The sequence below is a fragment of the Anabrus simplex genome, chromosome 14, assembly GCF_040414725.1.
Source record: "Anabrus simplex isolate iqAnaSimp1 chromosome 14, ASM4041472v1, whole genome shotgun sequence".
Taxonomy (NCBI): Eukaryota; Metazoa; Arthropoda; class Insecta; order Orthoptera; family Tettigoniidae; genus Anabrus; species Anabrus simplex.
The window spans coordinates 98,630,064-98,646,203 of record NC_090278.1 but is presented as its reverse complement, the minus strand read 5'-3'; the positions used below and the strand labels follow the sequence as shown (position 1 = coordinate 98,646,203).

General features: G+C 39.6%; 1 protein-coding gene across 1 annotated transcript in view; it reads left to right on the top strand.

Moving 5' to 3' along the window:
- Positions 1-5,649: 5,649 nt before the first annotated feature.
- Positions 5,650-16,140, top strand: part of LOC136885280 (microtubule-associated protein futsch) — a 57,010-nt gene continuing 46,519 nt past the window's right edge. Inside the window, exons 1-3 of the mRNA XM_067157784.2 lie at positions 5,650-5,934; positions 6,028-6,228; positions 6,323-6,555. Of these exons, the coding sequence (XP_067013885.2) occupies positions 5,809-5,934; positions 6,028-6,228; positions 6,323-6,555 (560 nt within the window). The 5' untranslated portion in view covers positions 5,650-5,808. The remainder of the gene's footprint in view (positions 5,935-6,027; positions 6,229-6,322; positions 6,556-16,140) is intronic.

Genomic DNA, 16,140 nt, shown 5'->3' with positions numbered 1-16,140 from the left:
CCATGGAGTAGCGGCATAAAGTTAGGTCGACAGCACTGAGAGGGGATCCGAGTAAAGATTATCTCGTGGGGGAGCCGTCGTTAAGAATGATTAAATCATGAAGCTGAGAAGCTAAAAGGAAGTGAGAAACTTTAGGGGTATTATTAATGCTTCCACATGTCGTGTGATGGCAATTAAAATCCCCAAAGTAGACGATATTCGACAAGGGATAAAACTGATGGTAGCAATGGGACCATTGTGTTTCCGGGAATAAAAATATCACGGGGACAAAAATATTAATCAGATGTAAAATGTTATGTGTAGTTCCGAGGACAAACGTGTTTGGGATTTGATAGGGAATAGGTAATAATTTATAAGGTAAGGTTTTGTGTATTAGTATCGTGGCGTCGCCGCAGCCATGGGCCATAATGGCGTTCAATATTATATTCTGGGAGAGAAAAATTAGTTTGAGCTGTAAACCATGTTTCGTGTATTGCAGGAATATGTGAAGAAGTTTCGTTAGTAATTAGTTGAAGTTCATAATTTTTATTAATTACGCTTCTAGCATTCCATTGTGTGATATTTATCATAAAAATCGAAGATATCAGATGGAAGGTCGCTTAATTGATATAGAACGTGGGAGAATTGTGAGTTATCTCGTAAGGTTTGTAATAGAAGAAGCATCATTTACTGTATTTCCTTTTTGAAGGTGGTCCTTTTGACGTTGTGCTGGGTGTTGGAAGCTTACCTCACTTGTAGCAGATGTAGAGGGTTGTGGCTGTGGGGGAGGTGGTGCAGTAGCGGGTAGAAACACGGGGTTTAGTCTGATTTCGGATAAGGGCCGTATAGCCTGCCTTATCAAAACCTGGAAGGGAAGTAGATCTGGGAGTTTGCATGAGGACTTGTGTGAATGTGCGTTTTCGGAGATTTTCGATAGGGGGTAGTGAGATTCTTGAGGAAGAATTGTGGATGTTGATTAGAGAAATAAATAGAGGGTGCGGCTTTGGATTTAGCTTCTGGAAAGGTAACGTATTCAGTAATCATATTTTTTCAGCATTTGCTGATATTTATGTTCCGGACACTCGAACTGTCCAGTGGTATGCTCGCCTTTGCAATGCACACATTTACGGATCCTTTCAGTACAATGGTTCTTAGCATGTTGCAAGGAACCATGACCACGTCTATAGACTTGAGCTTTGCAGTGTCGTTCCGTGTGTCCATACCTCTTGTATTTCTTACAAATTATGGGGGAAAAGTAAAAGGTTTGACTTCGAAATAAAAGCTATATAAGGAGACCTGTCCAGGTGGCTTTAGTGTACGAAAAACCACCTTGACAGATCCTGTTGGTATGTATTCAGTGTTATCATTGTGAACAACTTTACTGTTTAACCTTTGAACGGATTGAATGGTTTCAGTCGATTTATGGTGTCTGAGTATTTCCGCATCCTTCAAATGCTTGTCCACGCCACGTATGTTATCGACACGTAATATATTGGGGCCTTAATTGCTTCGAGTATGGGATTTCATTTACCTGAGCTGCAGAATTAAATAATACCTGCAGACGATTCCGGCCATTGCGTGATATTGATTTTACATAAATATCCTTATAAAAAATTCGGCCTAAGGCCATACGATGCAGCCGACTGATATTAGTTTTATCACTAAGGATTCCATAAACACGATATATGGACCGTAGTGCCCCGTGTAAAATACTCCTGATCCTCTGGATCTGGGGGCGTTTGACCAAGGTTATCACTTTGGTTGACTTTGGTTGATTTGCTTGTTCAGAAGGAGGGTTCGCTAATGACCCATCTTCCATAGGCCCTATTTCCTCTCGATTCACTAGTAACTGTAAATTTTCAGACACCTCATTCCCTCCACTGGAAGCCGCCATCATTTGTACGTAGCACTACCGAACGAATGGGTATAGGGTATACGCACTGATTGTCACTACTTCTAACTCACTCAACACTGCCTACACACGAGACAACCTGCTTGGTTCGCTGCGCAGTAGGAACTCCTAGAAATTAATGTATATACTTGTATAACATTTGTTTCTTTTCAAGTTTTACAGATAACACATATTGACCTAATGTCAATATCCCCCTATAACTTAATACAATTCTTCACTTCGCTCTGACACTACCTAGATCAATTGAACCTTGGTTCTGTGTTGTCATCTCTCACGGTTCTTGGTATAATTTCCTCCAACCAACCAACCAACCAACCAACCAACCAACCAACCAACCAACCAACCAACCAACCAACCAACCAACCAACCAACCAACCAACCAACCAACCAACCAACCAACCAACCAACCAACCAACCAACCAACCAACCGACCGACCGACCGACCGACCGACCGACCGACCGACCGACCGACCGACCGACCGACCGACCGACCGACCGACCGACCGACCGACCGACCGACCGACCGACCGACCGACCGACCGACCGACCGACCGACCGACCGACCGACCGACCGACCGACCGACCGACCGACCGACCGACCGACCGACCGACCGACCGACCGACCGACCGACCGACCGACCGACCGACCGACCGACCGACCGACCGACCACGATCTACATTTAAGGCAGTCACACAGGTTTCAGATTCACTTATTTTCTTCTCATCCACTTTGTCACTACGAGACTGCTGCGTATCCGGGGTCGTTGGGAGTCATAACATCTTCAGCTTCTCCTCCAGCTGGAACAGATTTATCTCCCTCCATATGGCTTGCCTTGGAGTGCAGTAGTTTCACCAGTCGTAGCACCGCTGCATGGACATTGATTGGAGGGGGCCTTCAATAATTACACCCGGTATTACACCCACTTCGATGGAACCAATCCACTTGAGGGCGAGGTCTGCATGTAATCCGCCGATCTTGCTACTGACTGGGTGATTGCACCTCATATGAAGAGATTTGTAACCTTTATTTACAACCCGGTTTCTGTGATTACTCCAATGAAGATACTTCCTTGCATTAACACCTAGGTACTTACAGTGACCCCATGGATAATATTTTTGCCCATCAACGCAGTGGTTAAAACTTTGAGGAATGTTCCTCTTTGTAAAACTCCCTATGTGCCTTTCTACCCCGTTTACCATCATACCATTGTCTCCTGTACATCTCATTAACAAAATGTTATTAACTATAATGAGAATGTTTTCATTATCGTTGTTAATTAACTTTAGACATTTTATGAGGATGGAGGAGGCAAGGATACCAAAATAAATGTTGTAAGCTAAGATAAAAGGAAAGAGGGCAAGAGGGAGGCCTAGTGCAAGATGGATGTACTCTGTCGAGAACAGTATAAGGACAAGAAGACTGGACTAGAATACAATTACTGAAGAAGGGTGGTGGAAGGGAAAGCAACAGTGGAGAAGTGCCATCAACACCCTGACCTGCCAGGAGCTGGACAAGGGAAATTAAGTTGAATGATGTTTATTACCTTTGTTTATAAGGTTGTTTATCAACCTTACAAGTCATTAACCTTGGTGCGGACTAGCCAGTATACGTAACATTGCTTACACACAGAATATTTCTTGTCTGGCTATAAAGCATATTGTAAACTTTGAATAATTTATTTTTATCACAAATATTAGTATAGCATGTTTAAAAACGAGCTATAGTTTGGCCCAAGAGAGTTGAGCGGCGAAAGCAGTAACTACGAAGTACGTTGCATTGTCATAGTGACCTCAATCTGAGGCATATCTCGCTTTCATACAGGCTGAATATGCCTAATTGCTTAATGCAATTCAATAACTTTGACTCATTCCCAAGCTCCTGCTAATAATCCCGGCATAGAACACGTCATAGCAGATAAGTATGAGATTTCATATTTACTATACTGACAATAGCCTCAACAAATGCACCTGTTAAATAGAGATTAGAACTGTACAACTAGCCACTGATTAACTTACAAGAAATAAATAAGCAACGAAAATAATATTCAGGAAATATTTAAATTATTACATAAGCCAGCAACAACGAACACACCTAACGCAGTACTACTCCGAATAATATCATAAAATCGGCTGTGAAGAAAGCCAACTCACGTGGCGATAGCATCCTTAAATGCGGCATCTACGTTATCATTGCCATAGCAACAGACCAATTTCTAGCAGTGTTAGTCAACTTTTTCTCGCCGGTGGCGCTAAACGTCCGACGTTAACACTCGTGGGACCAACTATAGAAAGAGTCTTCTTTCTATCTCGTTGATTAAAGAGGACTGATCTTCTTTGGAATTTTATATTTCTGGTGACTATCCACCAGTTATGATATGTTTCACACTAGATTTCGGAGCTGTCCACTACGCGTCTCTTACCCATCATATCACATACCAGTAGTTGCGATTGGGGGGGGGGGGGTCGGGTGGGTCAGCCGCCTCCTCACTTTTTGGAGAAAATGTTACATTTTTATTCCATTTTAGCCGATTGAAACTAGAAATTATTAAGCAAAGCAATTTGTTCAAGCCTGTCTTATCAGCTAATTGTTTCCTTTACTTTTCTTTAATTATTAACAAAATTATTAGCAGAAATAGGCACAAAATGTCGCTCGACCCGTCTAACTTACTTGTATAGCGCCACAACAAGTAGTGGAGACTTTGCATATGCTGTCAGAAATGGCAGCAGGGGTACCGGTATTCTTTTTTGGCTAAGGTCATGGACATTGAGGTCTTATTCAACCGCTTACCGCGCACGTTCGTCATTCTGGCAGTCTCTGTATTGTCTGTTACTTTCTTAGTATGTAGTCAAGTACTAAACTATTTTTAATTGTATAATCTCGCAGTATTTCTTTTTAATTGTAATAAATGTGTAATATTTTTAATTGTATAGTACTGCATCAAAATTCTCAAAAAACTATTATTACAACACTTAAATTGGTAAACTGTCAACCTTTTCCTTTCTGTCAAAATTCGTGCAGAGAGCATAAGAAATTTACAATTTTGTAGCTTTTTTTTCTTGAGTTTCGAATTATTATAATGTTTTTGGCTCTACGTACCACTAACTCCTTGTTGCGGTTTTTAGAGATGCCGAGGTGCCGTAATTTAGTCCCGCAGGAGTTATTTTACGTGCCAGAAAAACTACTGACAATAGGCTGAGCAAGTTCAAATACCACCGGACTGATACAGTATCAAACCTCCCTAGTTGGGGTCAGTAGGCCAGTGCCTCAACTATCTGAGACAATCAGCCCGGCTTCAGTTTTGATGTACCGGTATAACCACTGTGTCCTCCGTGTCCCCACTTCGTTCATTATATCCCACAAACCCGCGTACTATTTTTGTCTGTATGTTTTTCCTCCGCACTTTTAATTGCTAATCGCCGCTACTGTCACATACAGTTACAATCTTTTATCGTTGCCATCAAGTCATTAGTTCGTATCCGTATACACATACCCTTTTGTTTTGTGCATAATGCAGTGTTATCCTTGGATATGTATATATAAAAAGTGTTCTACATTATGCCAAGATATCTGACTTGACTGAAAAGGGAGCCCAGGAAACTTTCCACGAGGAAGTAAAAGAAATCTTCTTTGGAAGGCAATTTCTCTAAATCAGGTTTTCATTAATTAAGTGCTTGGAAACTCTTTGCCATCATAAATTACATGTCAACCTTAATCTTCTTTGGAAGTAAATATATAGCGCATTGCTCATTTGAAAACATGAATGTAAATGCTCATAACGGCTGATTGTGTTTTTAAACATTTATGAATGTCTTTCTTGTGTCATTTTTATTCACGCTTCCTACGGCCACGAAAATTATGCTGTTGATGTGGAAATCAGAAACAGTGGTGTTGTATTACGTTTTCCTGTGTTGGAAACATGTCGATTAATGTCACAGTCCATGGTAGTCCAATGAAGATGTGTAAGAGAAAATGGTTATTGGCTGACGTGGAGCGTCTGAGAAAGGAAGAAATTGATCGTCGACGTAAATTAAGACTCCAGCAGGTATTCTTCCGTATTGCTGTGTTGTTTATGATGTTTTCGTGATGTAAACCTAACCTCATCATTTCAGTTAACTCCATTGTGTGTTCTCTTCAGGTTCGGGAACAGTCGAGGATAATCGCTGATCAAGTTCGCCGAAGATTTAAGGAGGAGAAACAACGACTACAAAATCTCCATAAGAAGCATGAAACGGCGATGCAAAGAAAGAGGGCCGCTGCAGAATTGGAAGAGTTGCAAAAGAAGTACCGAGAATGCATGGAGGATATTGGCATGGGGCATAAATATGCAGCATTGGAGGTATATGCGCCGCATTTACACTTTTTTTTTTTTTTTTTTTTTTTTTTTTTTTACTACAGTAGGACTCAGGGTTTATGATTGTTGACAATTGCAGCCAGATGCGGAAGAAGTGCTGGATGCGGAGAGGAAACGATGGCGGTCCAAGGCACTTCTTCGTGGGCAGATAGCTGCTGAACAACTGCGGGCAGAAGAGACTCAGGCGCGTAGAGAGCGAGACGCGGCGGAAAGACAACGGGAGTTCAAACGTACTATAGAAGAACTCAGATCTACCATGGTTGCTTCATTAGCGAAGAAGAAGAAATCTATAAACAGGTCACCAAGTGAGGGGTGATTATCAAAATTTTTTCACTGTAGCTTAGAAAGTTGTATTTGATAGTACACTTTAATTTTCAGTAATAGTTATGATGGTACAGGCATTTGGATTCAACACCATTTAGGCCGCCCGCATGTCAATAACGTGGTCCGATACAATGTAATGCTGGTAAACTCCTTGAGAGGTTAACTATCTGTGGGTGTAAATCGCCTGGTGTGCTACTGGCCCCATGTATATTCGAGATAGGTGGAGGTAGACACCAATATATGAGATAGTCTAGACTGATTTTCAGCAATTTCTCGCTTTTGACTGAGGTGCTGTGTATTGTCAGGTGTATGAAGCTCCTTCCAATATCATATTTTTGTGGAATTTCATTAGTTGATTTTTATCACCATTATGCCCAGCAAGGGATTGCAGTGTTAACGGACATGGATTTTGACATGCTTTCTTGTGTTTAATCTATTTAGGTTCAAGATCGATACCCGTTTGGACTTAATATCTCGAGATTTTAATGTTTCAAATTCATATACCTGTTATAAGCCGTAACGTAGGCCACCATTTCAGGAAGTGTTCTTGTACAGAGGTAAAGTCCCTCGCTCTGAACTGGAATGTGCACTGGTTTGAGTCACCATTGAGCTAAGTCTATTTTTATTTAATTTAATTCCAAAGTTATGTTTCTTCTATGCCATTGTTTGTAACTTTGTCTTTTACATGCTTTCACATGCATATAGACATCTTTTTTTTTTTTGACTTACACCTTTGGCCATTCTGTAGACACCGTGCAAGTTGGCCGTGTGGTAAGGGGTGCACAGCTGTGAGCTTGTATTTGGGAGTTAGTGGGTTCAAACCCCACTGTCGGCAGCCCTCAAGATAGTTTTCAGTGGTTTTTCACTTTTGCACCAGACTGTACCCTAATTAAGGCCACGGTTGCTTTCTTCCCACTCCTAGCCATCATCACCATAAGACGTATTGTACGCGCACTTTTTAGTGATAGATTTTTGTACGTGGTTGAGGAGTAAGGAGGGAACACTGCCGGTTCCGGTAATACTGCCAACAGAATGGAAATGAAATCTGAAATGAATCGATAATATGATTGATCGATATGAATTTTTTAAACCTTTATTATCTTACGCCAACAACTGTGTCACACACACATTGTATAATACTATATAACATTTCTCAATGCGAAACGTGTTCCTAGCATGAATTCTATAGTTTGGCTTTGCTGTTATAAACAACAGTACGAGTACGTAAAAAGTACGCCAGATGTCGCACAGTGATCATAAGCGATTCTTAGTTTGTGTTTCAAAGGTTGCCAATACGAATCTCGAAGATAACCAAACTCGACCGATTCAGCACTAGCGTGTAAATCTATCGCTAAAAAGTGCGCAGATAGTATGTGTGTTAATGCGAAATAAAGCAAATAGGAAAGAAAAATCCAACATTCTGCAGGCCTTTAAAAATTAGCAAGTGCCTCCACTATCCTCTATTTGCAACTAGCTGTGTAGCCTCATTTAGTTCTACGTCCTTTCTTTCACTGATAATTTATGTCATTGTAATATTGTAATATTTAATCATAACTTCACCTTCTATAAGTACGTAGAAGATATTTAAAGTATTTTCTTGATGGATATAATATTGTACCTACATACCGCACTACCAACCACCACAGAAACATGCAATAGTGATTACATCCCGTCATATAGGGTTGGCGTCAGGAAGGGCATCCTGGCATAAAACAGGGCCAAATCCACATATGCAGCACAGTTGCACCCATGACCCCACAGGTGTGGGAAAAGCGGTAGGAAAAGAATAAAGAAGAAGATATAATATTGTACTTAATCATGTGAATGAAATATGTTATCAATAAAATGATGTACGATGAAAGCCATACAGATAAACACAACATGTAATTATAAAATTTAAAAAAATTGACGTGATGGAGATTTGAACCAAGTACCTAATGTTGTTATTATTGGTGTATGGCAACATGTTACATGCATATATACAAGTATGTAGTATTTACAAATATACACAGACGAAAAACATGTTTTATAGCAGTATGTCCAGTTGGGTGATCCACTGTATGGCTTCCTCTGTTGGTTCCAAAAAGTCACTCGGGCTACCTGTGTAGGAACGTTGTGTACATTCACTTACAATATGGGGGATCGTACACCGAGATGCACCAGTCACACTCTGGTGATGAAATACATTTCCACTTATAAAGGGCATCCCTGCATCGTCCATTATTTGTTCTCACCCGATTCAGAGTGGTCCAGATCTTACGCGGTAGATGATGTCCACCAGGAAGTTGTTGTGTAAGGAACTGTCTATGGAAACTTTCCAGCGAATTCTCCATTCTTCTAAAGGGTGAAAATTCCCATCAGCCAATGTGACAGCATCACGCAAAGATGGATGACGTGACTTGAGCCTCGTTATCTTGAGAACAGAAATATCATCCAGAACAGGCAGTTTAGTGTTCATTTCTCTCTTCTTGAACTCTCGAATGAGAGCATTTGATCTTCTTAAATCAGGCGGCATTATACCTGACAGAATTGGGATCCAATAAAGGGGTGTGGACTTGATAGTACCAGATATTAACCGCATGCTAGCATTCAGTTGAGTATCAATGAGTCTTGTATATGGGCTATTCAGCCAAACTGGTGCACAGTACTCAGCACACGAGAAAACCAGTCCAAAGCAGAAGATCTTAAAGTCTTTGCTGATGAACCCCAACTTTAGCCACACAATTTCTGAAGGATGTTATTACGTGTTTTGAGCTTTTTGGACAGATACGTATGATATTGTTTGTAAGATAGTGTGCGATCAAGTGTAATGCTCAAATATTTTGGATACCAGCTGTGCTGAAGTTCATGGTGACAAAAACGTATGTGAAGTTTATTGCCAGCTTGACGGTTATTCGGGTGAAAACACGACACTTCTGTTTTGTTTGGGTTAGGATTCAGTCGCCATTTCTTGAAGTACATTTGAAGGGAAACCAGGTCTCTTTGTAGCACTTCTTCTGTCACACTGAGGTCTCGATGTTGAGTGGCTAGTTTATATCATCAGCATAACAGAATTTTCATGATGATGTTTCTGGGAGATCGGAGATACACAAATTGAACAGTAGGGGAGACAGTACCGATCCTTGAGGTAATCCATTTTTTAGCTTCCTTTTTCTACTCATACTGTTTCCCATACACACTCGAAATCTTCTGTCATTGACCATATTATTTATAACCTGCACGATGGTCCTACAGGGTACAATTCGGGGAAGCTTGTGAATTAATCCTTCCCTCCAGACTGTGTCAAATGCTGCTGTAAGATCAGTGAATGCAGCTGAGGTCTTGAGTTGTTTCTGGAAACCTGCTTCAATGTGGGATGTCATTGAAAGCACTTGATCGCAGCAGCTTCGATTTGGCCTGTATCCGGCTTGATCAACTGGAATATGCTGAAAAATAGTAGCGTTGATTCTGTTGTAGATTAGCCTCACAAAAAGCTACACTATGCTACAAGAATGCTGCCCCTGGCATATGTAACGACTTATAACTCAGTGTTCTCCCAAAAAAAATATTCCATCCATTTTGCTAATTGAGGTGTATTCTAAGTGGTCTACATATATTTCAGCTAGTATACCGGAGGCGGTGGACGCCTTCGGTAATCCTATTTGTTGATAAATTGTGTCGTGAAACCTAAAAAAGTTATTATTAATAGCAAATTCAAGTGGTGCCATGGTGCAGATTTGTAGACGACGTTTTTGTCATCGACAATAGGTTAACTAATGAAAATGCTATCTTAGACAGTATAAATGCCATAGATACACATATAAAGTTCACAAAAGAATCCGAGAACAAATGCAAAATAAATTTTCTTGATTTATTACTAGACATGAAAAACACTTGACCTTCAAAATTTACCGTAAGCCCACTCATACAATAAACACTATAAAAGCAGACTCCATAAAAAAGAAGCGTATCACAGCATGATTTACAGGGCATTTAATATACCGTTGTCGAAAACCGATTTTAATGAAGAGATACAGTTAATTTATGAAATAGCCAGAAAAAATGGTTATAAGAAGGAAATGATTAATTCCATTATTCAAAAGATCAAATCCCGACCCAAAACTAAACTCTTGAAATTGGATAAACCTAAGAAGGACTATGCAACTTTTACCTTCAATAACACATGCGTATACTCTCTAACTAACATCTTTAAGAAACATAATCTCAAAATAGCTTTCAGAACCACGCATAATAGCAGGAGCATAATACATAATACCAAGACAATTAATAATAACAACAAATACCTTCGATCGGGAGTGTACCGTATGAGCTGTAACAATTGTTTAACAAGTTATGTAGGACGTACCGGTAGAAATTTCGCAATTGGATACAGTGAACACATCAGTGCTATCAAACATAATCATTTTTCGGCAATAGGTCAACACATGAACGATTACAAGCATAACTTTACTGATATAGATAACGACTTGAAAATATTGAATACGAACCCCAAAGGCCCATTGCTTAACATAAATGAAGAATTATACGTAACATTGGATCAATACACAAACCCCAATTATAATATTAACGAAATAACAGAAAAAAAACAACATTTTGTTTAACAAAATTATTCCAATTGTAAAAAGTCACTACCTCAGAATAGTAAACAAACAACGTCATACGCAAACCATAGCGCATACAGCGGACACGCCCGACTCCGCCCATACGCATGCGGAAGCTTCCCCCACTCATCCCTCCATTCCCCTTAACAACGGCCGACACAAACACTAGAAGTACGAGGTAGAATACGCGCCAGACAGCCAAGCTGCACACTTCGCAACCACTCGACAGCAGTAAATATCACAGAACATATACACAAATAGGGACATGAACATAAATTTAAATAAGAATCTCTAATTTTTATTCATTTCGACTTACCGATACTTACCAACATTCATAGGAAGGGAAAGAGCCACCTTAACACTCAAAGTGAACTGCATTTAATAATCATCAGAGTATCAGCAATGTCAACTCAACACATTTACTCTCAAATTTTGCATGATCAACGCAATTAGAATATTAAGAAGTGGCTGAACCATTGGCATAATGTCTCAAACTCAAGCTGATAACCCTCATAAGAAATGTTCTGTAAAAACAACGCAAGAACATACCGATGTGTTACTTTAGACTGTCATCAGACATTTGCATTTTACTATGTTTGTTAATGTTTTAATGGTTTATATAATTTTAACAAATAGTTTAACACATATTTCATATCATCTGATATAATTAGCGTCAATACAAACGTAATATTAACTAAGCATATCTCATACAAGACCTAAACATCTATGTGTTAATACAACTCTTTTTTAACTGACAAGGCACAACACCTATCGCAACTGTCACAAAGCTGAGCTCAAGCATACTCTTTGTACGCATAAGATATGACGAACTCATTCAGTTATACTTGTTTGCTAATTTCATAACAAGATATATGTATATTGTGTCATATTTTATCATGTATTTTGAGCATTTTAAATTGTTTATACATTCAACTGTTTATAGATAAGCTATAGAATTTAAACATTCTTAAGCAAAGCATAAGCACAACTACAATGATATTAAATTTTAGGGTCTATCACTTTATTGGTGAGGCAGAATATAAAAGATGCAAATAATGTAAGATTCTATTGAGGCTGAAGATGACCTTGTAAGAGGTCGAAACCGGTCCTGTTATATATGTTATAATAAATGTGTATTGATTAGGTGGAACTTTTCATTCTTTCATGACATATGTATTAATGTTATGTAACTAGCATGTATCTAGGTTATGTTAGCCGGGTGGCAGTGCGGTGAACCCACTAAAATGGTGTTTGAAAAACGGTAGGGACTGGAGAATAGAGATGGATGCTCCTTTGTTGTTAGTTGAGGGGAGGACCATCAGATGGTACCAGCACTGCTTTTGGAATAAAGGGGTAGATTTTGTTCACAGCTTTTCTTTAATGGTTTGCGCACATCTTGGCTAGTGACAAAGAACCATTAGCCAACACGTCGGGGGTGTTTAGCAGACGGGAGGGAGACTGGGGAAGTTCGCTTAAGAGTTGAAAAGGAGACCGTAAAATTACTATGGAGTATACATAGTTTAAAATAATTGATAGTGTGCAGTACTGCACCAAAGGCAGCTTGTAAGGATAATCTGAGATATCTAGGTACAAGGTAATAACAAACATTTCTCAAATATATCAGTAATAAATCATGATTAAAACCTGCAATACGTATGATGTTTTTATCAACGTACAGAACTAATGTAAGTTGCATGTCACAGTCTTATGTGACTCTTGAGGTGGCCGATAACGTAGCCATCAGGTAAAAACTTTACACTGGTGGTAGTGGTCTGGAGAAAATAACCTCTTACACGGAGGGTAAGTTACGTGCTACTTTATACCAGCAGGTTGTAGACTCTCTCACAGTGAACAAGTGTATCAGTTGTTGAAATGTCGTATGGCTTTTAGTGCCGGGATATCCCAGGACGGGTTCGGCTCGCCAGGTGCAGGTCTTTCTATTTGACACCCGTAGGCGACCTGCGCGTCGTGATGAGGATGAAATGATGATTGAAGACAACACATACACCCAGCCCCCGTGCCATTGGAATTAACCAATTAAGGTTAAAATCCCCGACCCGGCCGGGAATCGAACCCGGGACCCTCTGAACCGAAGGCCAGTACGCTGACCGTTCAGCCAGCGAGTCGGACAATCAGTTGTTGAACCTGCACCAATGAAGGATAATAGTAATGATTTTCACCTTCAGCTGTTCCTCTGACCCGAATGCTCAAAATGCTCCTTTAACATGTAAAATTACAAGGCAGAGATATGATTGCGGGTTTGTAAAGTGAAGAGTAAGTATTTTCACTGTAAAGAAGAATTAAATCAAGGTAGTGTAAATGTGTCAAGCATGGCCATTTTCTGTGTTGCTGTTGGCCAGCTGTAATGAAGGCAGATTTCCTGTTGTCTCTAGTAGCACTCCACAGGGCTGCCACTTTCAGGTCTTGTTGAGGGGGTCCCCTTGACCCCATTTGCTTGTCAAGCTATCCATTAGTCTATACTCCGCACTGCTTTACTACTAAATTGACGTTTTGGCTCTGTCTGGTGGTTATGCACTGAAACATAGAAATCCAACCAATCCCAAGCTGCCATTCATATCAACTTACATCGGCACAGTGCGATCTCAAAACCTAGTTGCCAAGTCTAATATTTACGTTCATCACATGGTTAACGTGTCTCACTCGGCGTGTATGGTATTTGGTACGGTTTGCAATCTTTTGCATTTTTCTTCAGTAATTTGCTTTTTTTCATAGTAGTCTATCTAATAATAATAATATTTGATTTATGTCCCGCTAACTACTTTTACGGTTTTCGGAGACGCTGAGGTGCTGGAATTTTGTCCCACAGGAGTTCTTTTACGTGCCATTAAATCTACAGACACAAAGCTGATGTATTTGAGCACCTTCCAATACCACCGGACTGAGCCAGAATTGAACCTGTCAGCTTGGGGTCAGAAGGCCAGCGCCTCAACTGTCTGAGCCACTCAGCCCGGCAATCTTTATCTCTCTAGTACAATATAGCGGAGTTAACAGTTTAGCATAGCATAAGTTAGTACAATACAGGTTTACTAGTTCAGTGTATAAAAAATAGCTGTAGTTTTATTTACATCCGTGTATTGGTTAGTGTACTTAGTTCGTCGTGTTTAGCATGTCTCAGTGTAGTGTCGGCCTCCGGATCCCAAGATAGCGGGTTCAAATCCGGCAGAGGTAGTCAGATTTTTGAAGGGCGGAAAAAAGTCCATTCGACACTCCACGTCGTACGATGTTGGCATTGTTAATAAACTTAACCATGATAGGTTAATATGTGTTTGGTCCGTATTGACTGGTCTGAATGTATAATATAATTATTTATAATAGTTTATTTAAATCTGCCTTGATCAATACACTCATTAAATGAAAGAAACAATATTTATTAAACCATGCATGTTTCGGGAAATCTCAACCATTCCCTTCATCAGTGGTTAGATCAAAGAATAACACAATATGACACAATCTTTTGTTTTACAATTTGAAGGAGTATTGTGTCCCAATACATCATATCAGAGTAAAGAGAACTTATGAAATATTATAAAAATGATCAATACATACAATTTTGGTTGAACTGAATGAGAATACTGATGAATGTTTTGGAAAATTTAGAAATTTACCTTACACAAAAATGTAATTCTGAATCAAGTTTAAATGAGAAAAGTACAGAAGATAACCCACTGTTTAGGCTAACATATAATCATTTAAGGAACAAAAAGAAGAAGAAAAGAAGAAAAACTTGAAGACCCTAAATTTACATAGTATTCTCATTCAGTTCAACCAAAATTGTATGTATTGATCATTTTTATAATATTTCATATGTTCTCTTTACTCTTTGATATGATGTATTGGGACACAATACTCCTTCAAATTGTAAAACAAAAGATTGTGTCATATTGTGTTATTCTTTGATCTAACCACTGATGAAGGGAATGGTTGAGATTTTCTGAAACATGTATGGTTTAATAAATATTGTTTCTTTCATTTAATGAGTGTATTGATCAAGGCGGATTTAAATAAACTATTATAAATAGTTATATTATACATTCGATGTTGGCATGTAAAAGATCTCCGGTGACACATTTGGTGTTTACCCGACAAAATTCATTAAATCTCAGCCATAGACGCCCAAGAGAGTTTTGGTTTACTCGGTGTGCTATCTGATGGACCTAGAGTAAAACGGAACGTCGAAATTGACGAGCAGACTGCCAGATGGCATCAAATTGAAATATCTGCACACGGTAGCTGAGGCCATATTATTATTATTATTATTATTATTATTATTATTATTATTATTATTATTATTATTATTATTATTATTATTTACAGCCTTCCTGTGCCAGCCATTTAGAGGTGAGTGACCGGGCGAGTTGGCCGTGCGCGTAGAGGCGCGCGGCTGTGAGCTTGCATCCGGGAGATAGTAGGTTCGAATCCCACTATCGGCAGCCCTGAAGATGGTTTTCCGTGGTTTCCCATTTTCACACCAGGTAAATGCTGGGGCTGTACCTTAATTAAGGCCACGGCCGCTTCCTTCCAACTCCTAGGCCGTTCCTATCCCATCGTCGCCATAAGACCTATCTGTGTCGGTGCGATGTAAAGCCCCTAGCAAAAAAAAAAAAAAGAGGTGAGTGATGTGCTATTTCCTCATTCTCTTCTTAGTGCCGGATGTTGTTAGTAAGTATAGTTTTTGTGAATTTGTTTTCAATCCTTATTCATTAGCTTTTCTGAGTACTGTATTACATTTTACGAGGGCTGTTTACCACGGTCGTATTGCATAAACTGTTCTCGGCAACAGCAGTGCGCTGGCAACACAGGTAAGGCTATGCTAATTTTTTTTGTGTGCGAAACTTCCTTTTAGAAGTAAAGCTGTCTGGAGTATAGTCACCATCGCAGAGGGTTACACCCTCCCCCCCCAAACCTGTACCTTCCCTAACAGGTCTAATTCAACTTGTCCACTCTTGGATAT